Consider the following 17,392-nt stretch of genomic DNA (forward strand, 5'->3'; position numbering starts at 1 on the left):
GATGTGGCACAGATTAATGGTCAAAACTTGTCTCCAGGATCTCTCTAGGATCATGGAAAGCACAGAGAACATCCCAAAGTTACAGAAGGGACAGCCAGGCCACATTTCATACTCACAGCTGGCATAAAACAGCACCACTGTCCTGGCAGCCTCTGAGAGGGAAGAGTGGAAGTTCTCCTCTGTCAGGACAAGGATCTGCTCCAGGGGCAGCTCTCTCTTCTTGTCCCTGGAAACTGCTTCCACCACCTGGTCATCCTGAATATCTGCAAAGGATCCAAAGGTGTGTCCAGGGCAGGGGGAACTGCAGCTCCCTGGGCCACCCCACTGCATGATTTTGTAATGCAGAACCTCTCAGCAAAGATGTGGGGTGAGTGAAATCTTGTATGGGGAGAGGAGGCACAGCCACACAGACAAACCCCTCGAAATGCCCCAATCCCACCTCACATCTGCCCTCCCTTGATTGGAACAATACTCTAAGCTCCTCTAGGATCCTGCCCCCCCTTTTTTTTTTAAGAAAACACCCCCAGTTTTGCACAGAGAACAAATGCATTTCCAATTCTGCATTGCAGGAACCAGAGTTTTCTCCCTAGAGGAAGCAAGTCTGGATCTGCTCTTAGAAAAACGTGTCTCAAACCCTTCCAAGGGGATGGATGATTTTCAGATGCTTGTAGAGGACACAGTGCTGGGAGCACTTTAACCCCCCCCCCCATGCCTTTGGAGCATCCAAGCACATTCCTGTCCCTCACACAGCAACTGTTCCTCCAACAGCTCTGATTTTTCTCTCTGGTGTTTCCACTAAAAATCAGACCTGTCTGTCATATTCCAGTGACCTCAGAGAATGAAAGAGGCACTTTGTGGCCACCATGAAATAACTGTGATGGTTTGCAAGTGTTCTCTAATGCTTTGCCATGTCTGATGCTGATTGCACCTTCTGTCTGATGACAATCAGCTTTTCACTTGATTAATTGCACACCTTGATTGTTATTCTCTTTCTCATCTTCATCTTCCTCCTCCTCCTGCTCATCCTCTTGGATTTGTTTGACCTTGTTCTTATCTTCCACCAGGGTTATAACTTCATCAGTGTCTTCCAAGACCAGGTATTGGATTGGCATTCCCTGAGGAAAACAATAAATCAGTGGGAGCACAACATCCCCCTCTGCTTATTTTGTCTGCAGACCAAACTCCAGGCTGATGGGGCACCATCTCCCAACTCCTTATTTTTGGGATGTGTCACAGATCCCTGAAGCTGCCAAACAGGGGAGTGTCTGAGTAATGCTTCTTTGACCCAATTTCTCCTGTGCATGAGTTTTTCTCACTCCAGGCTGATGTTTTCTTGTAAATTGAAAAAGTGGTTATGTAAGTAAATGTGGCTATGAGGGATCCTGTGGTGAAAGTGAACACCAGCCCCATCTCCCAGCAACTTAACTCAGATCCAGCACTGCAGGAAAAATCCCAGTGGCCAAGCAGGGAAGGAGAGCAGGGAAGTACAGGGGCCACTTAGATGTCCCCTCATTAGAGGGGTCAGGCTGGGTCCAAGGAGCCCATCACAGCCTGGGAAACCAGCACAAAAAATCCTTTATCTCATGGAGCTCAGCCAGGAGAAATGTTCCCAAGTGTACAGGGACTGGCCACCCATGGAAAGAAGCAAAAAAGCAACATTGATTTCTCAGAAATGAGACCTTGTCAGCTTAAAACCAGCCCTGGCACCAGCTCAGACAAAGGCACTGGAGAGAAAATGGAAAGTTCATCAGGAGCTGAGAGAAATGACAAAGTGCTGGCACCTCCCAGAGCCACCCAACGTGCACATCTCTGAGCAAGCCACGGGAAGCCCTCAGGGGATGCTCAGGTCTGATCCTGCACCTGAAATCACCAGTAGGACAGTTCAGATAATCTGGGGCATCGTGTGTTCCCTGGCATCTGCCAGCACCCAATTCCAGCCTGCCTCACAAGCTGGGTCAGGTCCCTCCAGAGTTTAACTTATCTTGATCAAGCTCATTTAACTCACACCCTGCCCCTCTCCCAGCTCACTGCCAGAGGCACTGGGTTACATAAGCTCAGCACAGACCTTTGGTTGTTTGCTCTTCGTTTCACACTCAATCCCTCTCCCATCTTTTCACACCTTTCCTAAGGCCTTCAGAAGTCCAAATCTTTTGGGGAATTTGCACTTGGATAGAGTTCACAACCTCGTGTTGCCTTAAGGGGTAGTGGAGATGTCACTCAAAATAAACTCACTGTTTTCTCTTTCCCAGCAGGCACAATGGCTCTGCAGCACCCAAATCATGGAATCATGGAAGGGACATTAAAGATCACCCAGTTCCATCCCCTGCCATGGGCAGGGACACCTTCCACTATCCCAGGTTGCTCCAAGCCCTGTCCAACATGGCCTGGAACACTTCCAGGGATGGGAAATTCCACAATTCTCTGTGGAAAGACACCTCCCCTTGAGCTTCAGGGAATGCTGTCAAATCAATCCCAGAGACGAGCCATATCCCACCACCCTCTCCAGAGCTAAGAGTTGTCCAATAAAGAAATCCAGCACCCAACCTCATCTGGTGTCTTGAGGGCGACGTTTGACCGGTGCAGAACGTTCAGCTCTACGAGGTCCCTTCCAAAACACAAAGTCAACATTAGATGGTGTAACCTGGAAGGTCACCCCTCCTCTTTCTGCCCTAATTCCACCAGTGCTAAGTTTCGTCTCCAAAATCTCTCTTAGTCTGAATATTTTTCCACCCCTAAACCAGCAACACTTCCAAATTAATACAGCTATGGTCAAATCCTTAAATATGAAACACCCTGTCACAGGATATAGCCTGGCTTTACTGCCTTTCATCCAAGTGTGATTGAGTCCACTGACTGTCATCCTGGTGTTGGGGTAACCCAGCTCAGAAACACCACAAAAAGCAAGGAGAAGCCCAAAATACCTGAGAGAAATACCTGAACAAAAGGGCAACTCCTGCTTTCCCCAAGAGCTGCCAGGCCACAAACTCTGCTGTCCTCCTGTCAGCCTCGTAGGTCTCTTTCTGGCTCAGGATGAACACCAGGGGCAACCCGAGCTGCAAGTGGACAGTGGAGATCTTCTCTGGGTCCTCAGCAACCTCTGTCTGGAGAACAGCCAGGGTTATGCTGCAGCACAGCTCCACAAGTTGAAGGTACCTCAGCTCTTCCCCAGCCACAGAAATCCTCAGGGAAAAGCTTCCAACCCCAATTCTAAAACATCCATGGAAGCAGAACCCACACAACTGCAATTAAACTGTTCCGACATGTCATGACCTTCCCTGTTAAAAACCTGGGCTTTATTTTGTGGGGCCTTTTTTTTGTGATTTAGCAATTCCAGAAGTCAGATTTCCACTCATTTTTATTTAGCTGGCATCCGCTCCCTGGGGCAGTTTGAAAATCCCAGCCACAACATGCAAGAGCTGGAATCCTTCCCTTCCTGCCTTGGATGTGCTGCTTCACGGCAGCACGGAGGTGCTTGATGAAGAGCCTTCCCTCCATGGGCCTAATCCAGGACAATGGCTGAAGGAGCATTCCCAGCTCATCTCTTCATCCTTTTGGATGGCCAGGGATGACCACGGGGAACAGGAGGCTGCTGAAGTTCTCTGCCCCGTGGAAGGAGGAAATAGGAGGGAACCTCCTGTTCCTTGTGATCACCAGGGTGTGAGGGACTGATATCAAATTCCAGAGGGTGCTGAAACTCCTGCAGGGAGCAGCTGAGGACTTTGGGGTTGTCTAGTTTGGAGAAAAGGAGGCTGAGGGATGACCCCAATGCTCTCCAGAGATTCCTGAGGGGATGTGGAGAGGGAAACACTGATATCTCCAGAGTATCCAGGGACAGAACATGTGGAAATGGTTCAAAGCTGCATCAGGGGAGGTTTAGACAGAACATCTGGAAGGTTTCTTTACCAAGAGCACTGGAACAAGCTTCATATTGAGTTGAGCAGTGCTCAAGAATCATTTGGAAAATGCCCTCAATAATTTATTTACATTTTGGCCAGCCCTGAATTGGTGAGGCAATTGCACCTGGTGATTCCTGCTCCTTGCCTGGACCCAACCTGGAAGGGGCAGATTCCCACCCCCAGCCTTTCTCTCTTCTCTCACCTCCCTCATCCTCACATCCCCACCCTGCCCTCCCACCCAGGGCCCTGGCAGCTCCTCCTTCCCAGTCCTACCACCAAGGGAGCCCCCATGAGCTTGAGGTGCCTGTGGATGCTGAGCAGGGTCAGAGGCTGTGCCAGGGCTGTCCTCCTGCAGGGCTGGGCTGGCTCTGTGGCCTGCTGGCAGTGGCAGAACGAGAGCCAGGCAGAAGAGACATCGGGGTCATCGTGGCTGTGAGAGAGGAAACAAAACCCAGCCTGAGCAGGGGTTCAAAGTGCCCTGACAGAAGGAGCAGGTTTGCTGATGTGTTTCACAGATTACCCTCAAGCCCACGGTTTGGCAGGGTTGTGGAACAGGCTGGGAGAGCTGGGAATGTTCACCTGGAGAGAAGGCTCCAGGGAGACCTCAGAGCCTCTTCCAGGATCTAAAGGGGCTCCAGGAGAGCTGGAGAGGAACTGAGGACAAGGCATGGAGGGACAGGACACAGGGAATGGCTTCCAGTGCCAGAGGGCAGGGATGGATGAGAGATTGGGAAGGAATTGTGCCCTGTGAGGGTTGAAGGCTGCTCAGAGAAGCTGTGGCTGCCCCTGAATCCCTGGAAGCATTCCAGGCCACGTTGGACAGAGCTTGGAGCAATCTGGGAGAGTGGAAAGTGTCCCTGGTTAGTTGTGACACCATCACTGCTGTTAGACTGTGGGTAACTTTGGGAAGTCACTTTCCTTTTCCGATGCACCCATTCCCTACCCCGAAAACAGGAACCACCTTCTTTGGGTAAGGATTTAAGAGCTCTCCATGGAAGAGCAGAGTGCAATATTAAGACCTCAAATCCTGCTGCCCCGGTTGGCTGGAAGCTGTTCCTGTTGGAGAAGCTCCCACCATTTCAGCAGCTCGGGAGGGGGCGGCGCTGCTCTAAGGAGAATGAAGGCGATTCCTGTGCCATGACAACCCTGCCATCTAGCGGGAGCCACAGCACGATTCCCCGAAATCCTGCGAGGATGGAACGAATGGCACCTCGAGAAGGGCCACCCTGGTGCCTGTGACAAAATCCCAGGTAACTCATGATGGAGTTATTAATATTGGAAAAGCCCTCCAAGATCACTGAGTTCAACCGTTCCCCCAGCACTGCCAAGGCCATCACTGAGCCATGTCCCCAGGTGCCACATCCACATGGATTTTAAATCCCTCCAGGGATGGAGACTCCACCACTGTCCTGGGCAGCTGTGCCAGGGCTGGACAACCCTTTGCATGAAGAAATTTTCCCTAATATCCAGCCTAAACCTCCCCTGGGCCAGCCTGAGGCCATTCCCTCTCCTCCTGTCCCTGTTCCCTGGAGCAGAGCCCGACCCCCCCGGCTGTCCCCTCCTGTCAGGAGCTGTGCAGAGCCACAGGGTCCCCCCTGAGCCTCCTTTGCTCCAGGCTCAGCCCCTTCCCAGCTCCCTCAGCCTCTCCTGGTGCTCCGGCCCCTTCCCAGCTCTGTTTCCTTCTCTGGAAATGCTCCAGCCCCTCAATGTTTCTTCTCATGAGGAGCCCAGAACTCACCCCAGGATGTGAGGTGTGGCCTCAGCAGTGCCAGCACAGGGGACAATCTCTGCCCTGGCTCTGTAGCCACAGGATGGTACAAGCCAGGTGCCAGTGGCCTCTTGGCCAGCTGGGCACACTGTGGGCTGAGGAAGCAATACCCCATGTGATGTTCCCACCTCCTCCCCCACATTCCTGACTGCAGGAGGTCACAGCAGCAGTCACAACAAAGGACCTGCTGTTCTAAAGCAGCTCCTCCTGCCTGGGAAGGGGGTGGCCACTGAGGCCATGGGATGGGAATTCCCAAATCCACGACCAGTGCTACAGTTCTTGCTCTTGGATATCACAGCACAAGGTGGGAGTGCTTTGGGATTTTAACATCAACTCTCCTGGAAACCCATGGCTGAGGTTTGATCCATCAGCCATGGAGAGGAGACACAGGGCTCTTCTCCTGTGAAATCCCACCCAATACAGCCACAAACAGCAAGGCTACTCCAAGGAACACAACCAGCAGCTTTTGGAAAACAGATCTGACTGTCCACCCTTGGCACAACACCCTAATGCCATCCCAGAGTTGCTTTGGAATCTGAGACACCAGGAGTGAGGCAAACAGTGCACAGAAGCAGCTCTCCATGGTGGGGGTGTGTCTGGATGTACCTGGTGGCCTTCAGCAGTGCTGCCTCAGTTGTCAGGACGAACTGGTGGATGGTCCCATAGACAAAAGCTGCCTCCATCACAGCTCTGTGCTCTGGAAAGGGAAAGACAAGGTGAACTTAGCTTTGTTCCCCCCACATCTCCTGTTTCATCCTTGCCAGGTGTAAAAATCAATTCCCAGGCTTTCAGAAACTCTTGGTACAATGTCACAGAGTCTGTCTGAAAACACACTGCGAAGGGAAGTGAGCAACTGGAGCTGGATCCCATTCCTGATCCCCAGCCAACAGGTGTTCTGTGAGAATCCATTCCACTGCAGAGCCAGAGATCTGCCTGGGGATTTATTATTTTTAAGACAGCAACCACTGGCTTGCTGTCCCTCTCCAAGTCCATCTCTCAAGGTTTGTGTTCCCAGCAAAACTTTTCTGGTGCAACTGATTCCCTTTGGAAACAAAGCAAGACATATGGAAGTGGAGATCTTGTGGCTGGGTGGCCCTTTCAGGTTTTCATTTGCAAAACTTTGGGTCAGAAACTCAGCTCCTGGATATTCTACCAAAAAAAAAAAAAAAAAGGCTGGGGGAAGAGAGGAAAGATGGAAAGCTGAGCATCCCTACCTGCTGTCCCAGTAGCTGGTACATAGGCAAAGACCATGTTGGACTTCCCTTTCAATACATTTTCAATGTTCTCAAGGTCTGCCAGTGTTTCAACATATTTAACTTCATTAAAGAGCAGGGCACTGAAGAGGCAGAAAAAACCTCATTAGCAACTGGTTGAAGAGTAAATTTGCAGCCACACAACTATGATGGGAAAACCAGGGTAAAATTCCAGCTTCTTGCTGGCAGATTAAGGATTCACAGCCAACTGGAGGTGCCAAGGTGTGTGCTGGTGAGTTGTCTCAAGGGAAAAATTTTACCAGGGTCAAACCATTATGAAGAGAGAAGCTTGACTGAGAGCAGCCTCTGGAATACCTTGATGCCTCAGGTTTTAGTTTTTCTATTTTTCACATTCTGTGCTGCTTTAGTGTGCGGGTCTGGGCTCCATATGATGGGATGGTGAGCTCTCTGCACAGAGCAGGGAGACAAAACAATTCCTGCTCCAGCTGGGCACCAAGGACAAATGATCCAAAGCTCAGGCCCAGGAGCACAAACAGCGTGGGCTGGAGAGAGAAAAACAAGCAGGATGGGAGTGCCTGGGCTAAAGCTGGAATGGGACAATGAACTGCAAGGTGCAAATGGAGCAGAGCTGATCCCAGTGAGAGCCCCCGGGAGCGCTCGTGCATTTTGGGACCATTTTGGTTCCTCTTGGCTGCAGCCCTGGCTGGGCTCTGGTGCTGCCCAAGGTGGATCCATGGAGGAGATCCTTTAATAAATCCCTGCTTTATTCTGTGACTCCATCCAGCCTCTGCTCTAGGGCAGCCTGCACAAGGCATCAGTTTCTGGCGACCCAGATGGGACACAAGGCTGGCATTTAGTGGGAATAGAAAGGAAAAGGATTTCAGAGAGTGGGATGTGGTCTGGACTTACAACAAAACGTTGGCGACGATGGAGTTCACGTTGAACAGGGCGTCGGTGGGGAACTCTCGGATCAGTCGGTTTCCTCTGGGAGGGAAAAGAGAGTCACCAAAGGAACTGAGAGAGATTCACTGCATGGATCCATGGGAAAAGGGAGCCAAGGCAGGCACAGAAGGATAGGAAGCATGATGGAGAAATGGCAAACACACTTGAGATTCTTTTGATTGGAGTTGGGAATCATTTATGCCCGGTTGAGCAGGTTCCTGCTGCACTTGGGGACATGGTGGCCTTGGCGGTGCTGGGGGAAGGGTTGGACTCAGTGATCTTAAAGGTCTTTGGAATGGTTGCACTTGATGATGTTAAAGGTCTTTGGGATGGCTGGACTTGATGATGTTAAAGGTCTTTGGAATGGTTGGATTTGATGACCTTAAAAGTCTTTTCCAACCTTAATTATTCCATGATTATCAGTACAACAGTCAATGAGAACTGAGCTGATACATGGAAAAGCTTCCATGTGACAACCCTTGGAGAGACCAGGAGCTGAACCTTCCCATCCAGGGCAGAAGAGTTAATCCCACCAACAAGGAGAGCACCAGAAAGTGTTTCTTTCTTGGACTAGACCCAAAATCTTGTGGCCTGAGTATAGCTCTGGGGGTGGGAGGCCAGAGGAACAGCAAAACACTGATGGAGGGTTTCTCCTGTGGTTGCTCATCCCTCTGCTGCTCCAAGGAACTTGGGGCAGGATGGGAGAATTCACACTGAGGACAAAGCATCTCCTCTGCCTGTGCTGGAATTTTGGGGGCACCTTTGGCTAAACTATGCAGGTCACTGCTCTCCTCATGGCTCCTCTCATTCCTCCACAGACACCTCTGATTGCTGACAGTGTTTCCTTCAAACATTTGCACTGGAAAGTGATCCCAGTGCAGTGCCCAGAAATGCTCCTCACCTGAACAGGAAAGCTTTCCTTAATGCATTTTCTTTTCCACAATATCTTGAGACATCCTCTTTGGGACAATTCACCTGGACAGCAAATACATGTAATTACAGGTTCAGCCCCACAACAACCACACACACCCCCTACAGCTTTCTTCCATTCAAGAGTGTAAATCCAGCCTTTCCAAACCTTCTGGGAGGGAAAATCCACCAAAACGGAGACAGAGATGGAGAGTGGAGTTTGTACTTCAGTTTTCCAGCTCAGCCTGCTGATTTGGGTGAGATAGGATCAAAAGACCCCATGATCTCCCCAGCATATTCAAAGTGACAGATCAATGCATCCTTACTGAACTTGGTCTGTAGCTGGAGGAAACTAAATAAATCCAAATATAAATATATAAGCACTTCTTAGAGTCTAATTACACTTGCCTGAATTTGTAATTCCCTCACGTGAATCTGCATGAAATCTCAGCTAAAAACTCCTTTGTATGAAATATTTATTACACTGAGCTGAAAAGAAGTTAACCAACCTCATCCATCATGGAACATGGACACTGGAACAGGCTGCCCAGAGAAGTTGGGGATTTTCCATCCCTGGAAATGTTCCAGGCCAGGCTGGACAGGGCTTGGAGCAACCCAGGATAGTAGAAGGTGTCCCTGTCCATGGAAGGTGAGGTGGAAAGAGATGAGCTTTAAGGTCCCTGAAAGCCAAAGCTGTTCTGTGAGTCCATGATCCTATGAAAAATCTGTGTTCATCCCTTCCCTGCTCATCTCCTCCTTACTCCATCCCACCCAGCAGCTTCCCTGAGCCCCATTTACCTTCACCACAGAAACACCATAGTCCTGGAGGGCCTCAGCTGAGCTCTCTATCTGCTCCCAGAAGGGCTGGGCACCAGAAGAAACTGAAACACACAAAAAAAAAAAAAATAAAATCCTCTCCAAGTCCTCAGGATGAAGAGCATCCTCCTGCCACACACTGAGATGTGGGAGATGTTCCTCAGCCCATGCCAATGCCTTTGGGAAATCACACCCAGGGGATTATGAAGAAAAAAAGCAAGGTCAAGGATGTTCTCCTAATCCATGACAGCCTTTAGTTCTCCCTCACGAAAGGGATTCCCCTTTTTCTAGCATGTATTATAGAAGAGGGGAAAATCCCTTAGGAAATTTGCCTTCTCCTCCACAGTACCTCCAGAAAATAATCCAGAAAATGAATGAAGATGTTTGAAGGACTGTGCCTGAGGACACAGCCAGGAAAGAACTCATCCCAAGAGGTCTCTGCCTGTCAGGAGCACTTGGAACTGTGCAAATACAGTGCTTGACCAGCTCTTCAAAAACCCCTTGGGTTTAAAAACCTCAAGAACTGCCCCTTCACTGAGGAGGGATACAGGTTGATTGGAGGGATGGAGCAGTTCTGCTAGAGGAAAGGCTGAGAGCTGGAAAACAGAAGGCTCTGGGGTGAATTAACTGCAGCCTTCCAGTGCCTGAAGGAGCCAACAAGGAAGATGAAGAGAGACTCTTTACAAGGGATGGAGGGACAGGACACAGGGAATGGCTGCCGGAGGGCAGGGATGGATGGGAGATTGGGAAGGAATTCCTGGCTGAGATAGAATTCCCAGAGAAGCTGTGGCTGCCCCTGGATCCTTGGAAATGACCAAGGCCAGACTGGAACAGGCTTGGAGCAGCCTGGGATAGTGGAAGGTGTCCCTGCCCATGGCAGGGGGTGGCACTGGATGGGATTTAAGATCCTTCCAACTCCAATCATTCCATGATTCTGTGATTGTTCCACTCTCACCCAGCCTTGCTGAGCCCCAGGCTGATGGAAACTCACATTAAACACGTACCACTGGGGGTGAAAAAAGCCAAGGATGTTTTTCCAGCGTCCAAACCACTGAAATAGTGCTGGGGGCTCAGCTCCTGCTGCAGGCTGGCACTTCCACATTTTGGGATGGAGGAGGCACAGAAGAGAAGGAAAACCAAGGAAGAAACCCATCTGGCCTTTTGGGCTGACATGGCTGTTCCCAGCTACAGGCACAGGAGAGTCACAACTGGGGAGAAAAATTTAAAAAAAACAAAAAAACAAAAAAACACACACAAACACGTATATGAGTGTTTCTCTGTTTTAGTCTCTGTTACATGACTGTAATTTCCAACTGTGGAAATTATTATTAATATGACACAAACATCTTGAGGATATTATGAATTAGTCACTCAATCCACAGGTGACTCAGACAACTGCAAAGAGGACAGCAGAGGCCACTCTCTTCCCTCTGAGTGGCACCTTCAAGTGCACAGACCCTCAGTGCTTTCAGCTTAGGGCTGATTTTCCTCCCTCCTTTTTATTTCCTTTGAGTCAAACAAAAATTCCATGCACAGGCATCAAAGCAGTGACAGCATCATCCACAAACCCCCGCCCAAACTGTCTCAATTCCTGCTACAAAGCTCTGAGGATGCCAGTAGAATTTATGTGGCCCTGAAAGGTGTTTGCAAAGGGATGGGACGTGTTGTGGTTGCCAAAAACCAAATGGCCATTTGAGATTCAAATAGGAGAGCTCCTGTTCAGTGCAAAATAGAAATGTGCATCTTCTGACACTTGTTTCTGGTCAGAGCGAGGAAGAATTTTGCAGGTATATTTATAAAGATTTTCTAGCTGAAGTCCTCAGCATGAGGATGTTCTGCTGGTGCTTCAGGAACACATGTTCTGAATTATTTTTTTTATAGAATAACTGATTTCTCTCTTATATTTATAAGGATTTATGTAACTTAAATGGATGCTATTTTTGTATATACTGCTGAGTTTTTCCTTTACTCTGTGATCAGACGTTCTATACAATTTAACCTTTAAAAGATTAATTAAAAAATCAGATTACCCTTGACCTAAAATATGTGTAGCAGTAAGCCAGACAAGAATTCTGTAAAATCTTTTCTGCTTCTGGCTACTGACTTTGCCACTTGTTAGCAGCTACCTTGACTTTCCCAGAGAATACATTTATTAAGTGTGAATTTTCCTGAACAGATTGATTTTGGTGGGAAGTGTCCCTGCCCCTGGGATGGGACAAAATGATCTTTAAGGTCGCTCCCAACTAAATCTGGGAATTTGGGATCCTGCTCACTCCAGGCCATGGCAGATGATGTGAGGAGGTTAAAGGATGAGAAGCCACCTTCTTCCCACTCCATTCCTTCCCAGCCTGCTCCTCAGGGATTGCTCTCTGCTGCTGGAGCGTGGCTGCTCCCTGCTCAACAAAGGGACAAAGCTGGGACTGAATCCATGCAGAATTTACATCATGAGCTGCAGCTGCTTCCCTCAACAAACACCCCTGTGTCCATGGGCTGTCACTCCTCCAACACCCTGGCAGAGGCTGTCAGCTCACCACGGCTGCCCTGGGATCAACCCAAGCTCAAACACTCCAAAAACAAGCAGGGAAAGCTTCTCTGCCATGCTCCAGGAGTGAGGAGCTACTGACAGGCACACTCAGCCTTCACAGGCTCCTTCTCCAGGAGCTGAGGGGTTTGGATCAGGCCTGAAGGCACAACAGAGCTGGAAATACATTATTTTTTTTTCTTTTCATCTCAAAATCTCCAGTTGTCTCCTTTCCAGCTTTGGGCAGTGCCAGGCATTTCTGGTCCCATGCCCTCCCATCTGTTCCCCTGGCTTACAGAGGGGACAGGGATCAGGCTGGGGGGGTTGATGTTTATTAAATGACAAACTTGGCTATGGCAGGATGGAAAAATAAACACAATCCTGGCACGTGGGAACCAGCCCAGGTCAAATGGGAGAGCTTACTGTCCAGGAAGGAAGAGGAGCAGCCTCCAAGCACTCAAAGATGTCACAGAATTATATCTGGAGGAGAGGGTCAGCAGTTTAAAACATAACTCCAGCCCTCAAGGAGAGCTCAGAGCCCCTTCCAGTGCCTAAGGAGACTCCAGGAGAGCTGGAGAGGGACTGGGAACAAGGATGGAAGGACAGGACACAGGGAATGGCTTCCACTGCCAGAGGGCAGGGATGGATGGGAGATTGGGAACTGGGAATTCTTTCCTGGGAGTATGGGGAGGTCCTGGTACAGGGTGTCCAGAGAAGCTGTGGCTGCCCCTGGATCCCTGGAAGTGTCCAGGGCCAGGCTGGACAGGGCTTGGAGCACCTTGGGATAGTGACAAGTGTTCCTGCCCATGGCAGGGGGTGGGACTGAGATGGGATTTAAGGTCCCTTCCAACCCAAACCATTCTGGAGTCCAGTGAAAAATGTGTGCTCGCCCCTTCCTTGCTCAAGTCCTCTCACCTCCTCATCACTCCATCCTGCCCAGCAGCTTCCCTCTGCTCCCCATCAACCCAGACCTGAATATTCAGCTTTTAGGCCACTTCCTCTGTCACCTCTTTCCCATCAATGGAAAATTAACCCCCTAGGGCTGGAAACAGCCAGAACCCCGTAGCGCTGACACTTGCAGGATTGGCAGAGATGTGTGAAAACACCAGGGATGTGTGAACCAGCTCTGTGTCACTGCTGGGAAACCTTAAGCCCATGGACAAGGGACAGCCTAGCACAGCACGGGTGGAATGCCAGGCCTGCCTCAGGTTTCCACTGCCATAATTCCAAGGCAGAGCCAGGCAAGGTGGTTAAGGTCACTGTAGGTGACCTGAAGTGAAACCAAATCCATCAGAGATATCCAGCCCAAACTCGTGTGGGGGCATAAATTGCTTGTGCCACATCAGTTTGGTTTTTTTTTTTTTTTTGGGAATCCTGCAGTGGAATCCATGGGCTGGGATCACCTCTGATCCCAGCTGCTTTCCACGACACTTTTCCTCACACAGATCTCAGCTGCCAAGATTTATCACTGAGGAAGCTGAGCTCCCTAAAGGGAGGGTGTAAGAAATAAATGTATTAAAATTTTTAAAAGTTTGATAGAAGGTTTATATAATATATATTTAGATACAAACTTTAAAATAAGAAATACTAACTGAAAAATACCATAAAATAAAACAAACATTATTAAGAATAAATAAAACTAGAAACAAGTTTCAAAATATAACCTTACAAATAAGACTAAAGACTTTAGAAAAATAAAACTATAAAAAATGCATTGTAGTAAGACCCACGAGGGGTAATTTTAAATAAATAACTTTAAAACATTTACAAATATAGTGTAACAAAAACTAATAAGCCAGAAAACACTTATATTATAATTAAGAAATAGCTTCTAATTATAATAATGTAAATATTAACAGCTGTGTTAGCTTACCCTTCACATGTAACTAAAAATAAAATGAAAGTTTTTAAAACACCTCTCAATTACCCCATCTCTAAGTCAGAAAAAAACCATAATCCCACAGGAGGGTGTTGTGGGGTGGGATTTAAGGTTCACAAGACAAGGATGAACTGCTGTCCTACTGGAACTATGGACTGCACAGCCAGCTGGTACCACCCCCACCATGCATGGGCTTCCCTGGACTCAGCAGAAACACCACCAGCCTGGACTTTAATGTAAAATCTACACTTTGGTTTGTCCAAAAATATCATCACAGAATCCCAGAACTGCTTGGGTTGGAAGGGACCTTAAAAACCAAAGTTCCAACTTTCCCATGGGCAGGGACATCTTCCACTGTCCCAGATTGCTCCAAGCCCTGTCCAGCCTGGCCTTGGACACTTCCAGGGATCACAGCTGCTCTGGGAATCCTGTGCCAGGGCCTCCCCAGAAATATATTGCTCTGTTGTTAATTTTATTCCATTCCATCCTCTCCCAGCCTGCAGAGGCCTCAGCTGGTTAAGTTTTAACTCCCTAGGTAGATGTTCCTAAACCAGGAGCACTTAGGATGCTCCTGAATGGAGTCACTTCAAGCTCTCCTGTGCTGATTGACCCAAATCAGGGCTCTCTTTGCAGCAGGACATTCACCCCACACCCTGCTGGCACAGGTTTTTTGGCAGGATTCTCACCTGCCTTCCATGCCCTTCTGGCAGCACTTAACCAGTGAGCTGTTCTCCCAGATTTCCTGGCAGGGAGGGCACAATCCAGACCCCAAATCCATGTGAGCTGACTCAATCCCTTAGCTCCAGCAGGATGGACAGGCTGAAGTTCTCTCTCCAGCTCACCTGCATGTCCCAGCACAAATATCCCTTCTGCTGCTGCTCCAAAATGCAAGGCAGAGAGGAACACTGACAGCTCTTCCTGCATTTTTGTCCACACAAACAAGCTTCCTTTAGGTGATCCAGAAAAATGACACAATCCTTAAGGTTGGAAAAGCCCTCTAAGATCATTGAGTCCCTTGGGGAATGGCTTCCCACTGCCAGAGGGCAGGGTTGGATGGAATATTGGAAAGGAATTCTTGGCTGGGAGGGTGGAGAAGCCCTGGCACAGGGTGTCCAGAGAAGCTGTGGCTGCCCCTGGATCCCTGGAAATGTCCAAGGCCAGGCTGGATGGGGCTTGGAGCAGCCTGGGATGGTGGAAGATGTCCCTGCCATGGCAGAAGTGGAACTGGATGAGTTTTAAGGTCCCTTCCAACCCAACCCATGATTCCTTGCCTGGAATTATATTGACTTTTCATATTTTTCACTACACACATCCCTTCCTTGCTCCAGACTTTTCCTACACAGCTGACATGTTCATTATCACAGCCCCATGATAATTATCACAGGTTCATTATCATTACCCAATTAGCTGGCACAGAACTCAACCCGACTCCTTTCAAATTTTCCAAAGGCAAGTTCTTGGACACAACTGATTTGAGTAGAGTGCTAGAGCTGCAATTCCCCAGCATTTGGAGTTGGAATAACAGTGAGATGCTTTTCCAAAGCTTTGGGATGAGCCTGCAGTTATGGGACTCAGATAACCACTGGCCCTTTGCACTCACTGCATCTCCCTCCTGCCTACAGGGGCAGCTGTGGGAGCATCTTGAATCACAGGGAATCTTTTCTGGGAGCATCCAAGTGCATCCCAGCCTGTTGCCCAGTGTGCTTTGCCTGGATTTTTGCTGGATTTTTGATGCTCCCATGCTGCCATTTATCCTGCCACTTCCAGAGGAGTTTCATTTTCGTTTCCAGGCCCAGCTTCCCAGCAGCCAGGTCTCACTTGCTATCCAAGGCTGCAGGAGGGACACGCTGCAGCCTTTCCCTCTGCCCACGCCAGGAGAGGAGGGCTTTGATTCCCGTGCACAGCAGACAGCCCGCAGCATGGAATCATACAGGCTGGAGAAAACCTCTGAGACCAACGAGTCCAACCATTCCCCCAGCACTGCCAAGCCCACCACGGCCCCACGGCCCCAAGTGCCACACGCACGCGGTTTGTGAACCCTTCCCAAGGACGATGAATCCACCACTTCCCTGGCAGCATCACTGCATGCTGGAATCACCATCTGCTGGAATCACCAGTACTGCTGAATTCCACCACTCCCCTGGTGGAACCAGCATCACCCACTGCTGCTGCCCCGTTCAGTCTGTTTGGAACCTATTGTAAAATGCAGGTGAACTTGGTGGGAAGAAATGATGATGTCCAACTCTAGTTCAGAAGGCTGAATGATTTCTTTATTATAACTATGCTATAATACGTTAATATATTATATAAAGGAAGATATTAATACTGCATACTGACTTTTCTAACTACCATATTTAACTCACAACTCGTGACCCTGTTCTCGAGAGTCCAGACACAAGTAAATCTAATTGACCATCAAACTCAAACAATTCTCACTAAAATCTAATCAAGCAATCACCCCAAATAAACAATTCTCCAAACACATTCCACATCAGAAAAACAAGAAACAAAAATAAAAATTGTTTTCTCCTTCTTTCTCTCTGTACACCGCTATAAAAAATCCTAAGAGAAACGGAAATATACTTACCACAGGAACCAGTCCCTGGAAAGCAGCTGCCACACCACTGAGCAAGCTCCGGGCGGCTCAGGGCTGTCACCTACCTGGTGTCCCGGGCGTTCAGGCCGATGTCCTCATCCCTCCTCCGCGGTGCTGGGACAGCATCCCTGCCCGAGGCGTGCCTCGTCCCCGGCTGCAGGGCTGGAAAAGCCGGGATGCCCAGGGAAGCGACCCCTGAGCCGAGCGAGGCCTCTCGGTAACGGGGGCTGCAGCGGAGCCGAGCCCTGTCGGCAGCGCGGCTCCCTCAGCTGTCCCTGCATCCACAGGGATCCTGCGTGGAACAGACGGTCCGTGAGCGACACCCGGACATGCCCAGCCTGCAACGGGCACGTTCCCGGTCCGTGAGCGACACCCGGACAGCCCCACAGAGCCTGAAGCGGGGATGTTCCCGCAGCCCGACTCTGCCTGCCGGGGTGCCTCCTCCGGGAGGCCCCTCAGCGCTCCCCTCACGGCCCCTCTCATCCGTTCTCCCCCCGCTCCCCTCTCCCATCTTTCTCATCCCTTCCTCCTCTCCGCTCTCTCATCTTTCTCATCCCTTCCTCCTCTCCCCTGTCTCATCTTTCTCGTCCCTTTCTCCTCTCTCCCCTCTCCCGGTCCCTCTCTCACCCCTCGCCGCCTCTCCGCGAAGGAGGGATGGCGGGCGGGCGGCGCCGCCAACCCAACAAGCAAAGCGGCGGCGCGGCGGGGGCGTCGCGCGGGTGATTGACAGGCGGCGCCGGCCAGTGGGCGCGGCGGGTGGGCGCGGCGAGGGGCGTGGCCGGCGGGCGGCCAATGGGGAGCGCGCGCCGCCGCCCCTCAAATCAGCGGGCTCAGCCGGCTGTGCCCGGCAC

The 17,392-nt window shown here is 49.9% G+C and overlaps 1 protein-coding gene across 2 annotated transcripts in view; it reads right to left on the reverse strand.

Moving 5' to 3' along the window:
* TXNDC16 (thioredoxin domain containing 16) overlaps nucleotides 1–17,238 on the reverse strand; it is a 37,869-nt gene extending 20,631 nt beyond the window's left edge. The window contains exons 1-13 of one of the 2 annotated variants that reach the window (XM_053980817.1): nucleotides 17,169–17,238; nucleotides 16,607–16,833; nucleotides 10,550–10,753; nucleotides 9,528–9,610; nucleotides 8,722–8,795; nucleotides 7,788–7,862; nucleotides 6,879–7,000; nucleotides 6,271–6,361; nucleotides 4,170–4,326; nucleotides 2,935–3,101; nucleotides 2,545–2,605; nucleotides 974–1,115; nucleotides 117–263 (exon numbers count right to left, since the gene is read on the reverse strand). In XM_053980817.1, coding sequence (XP_053836792.1) covers nucleotides 117–263; nucleotides 974–1,115; nucleotides 2,545–2,605; nucleotides 2,935–3,101; nucleotides 4,170–4,326; nucleotides 6,271–6,361; nucleotides 6,879–7,000; nucleotides 7,788–7,862; nucleotides 8,722–8,795; nucleotides 9,528–9,610; nucleotides 10,550–10,718 — 1,288 coding nt within the window. In that variant the 5' untranslated portion in view covers nucleotides 10,719–10,753; nucleotides 16,607–16,833; nucleotides 17,169–17,238. Of the gene's footprint in view, nucleotides 1–116; nucleotides 264–973; nucleotides 1,116–2,544; nucleotides 2,606–2,934; nucleotides 3,102–4,169; nucleotides 4,327–6,270; nucleotides 6,362–6,878; nucleotides 7,001–7,787; nucleotides 7,863–8,721; nucleotides 8,796–9,527; nucleotides 9,611–10,549; nucleotides 10,754–16,532; nucleotides 16,555–16,606; nucleotides 16,834–17,168 lie in introns of those variants that run through there. The other variant, XM_053980818.1, reaches the window with a different exon arrangement.
* Nucleotides 17,239–17,392: the final 154 nt, after the last annotated feature.

This window comes from Vidua macroura, chromosome 6 (assembly GCF_024509145.1).
Source record: "Vidua macroura isolate BioBank_ID:100142 chromosome 6, ASM2450914v1, whole genome shotgun sequence".
NCBI classification, from domain to species: Eukaryota; Metazoa; Chordata; class Aves; order Passeriformes; family Viduidae; genus Vidua; species Vidua macroura.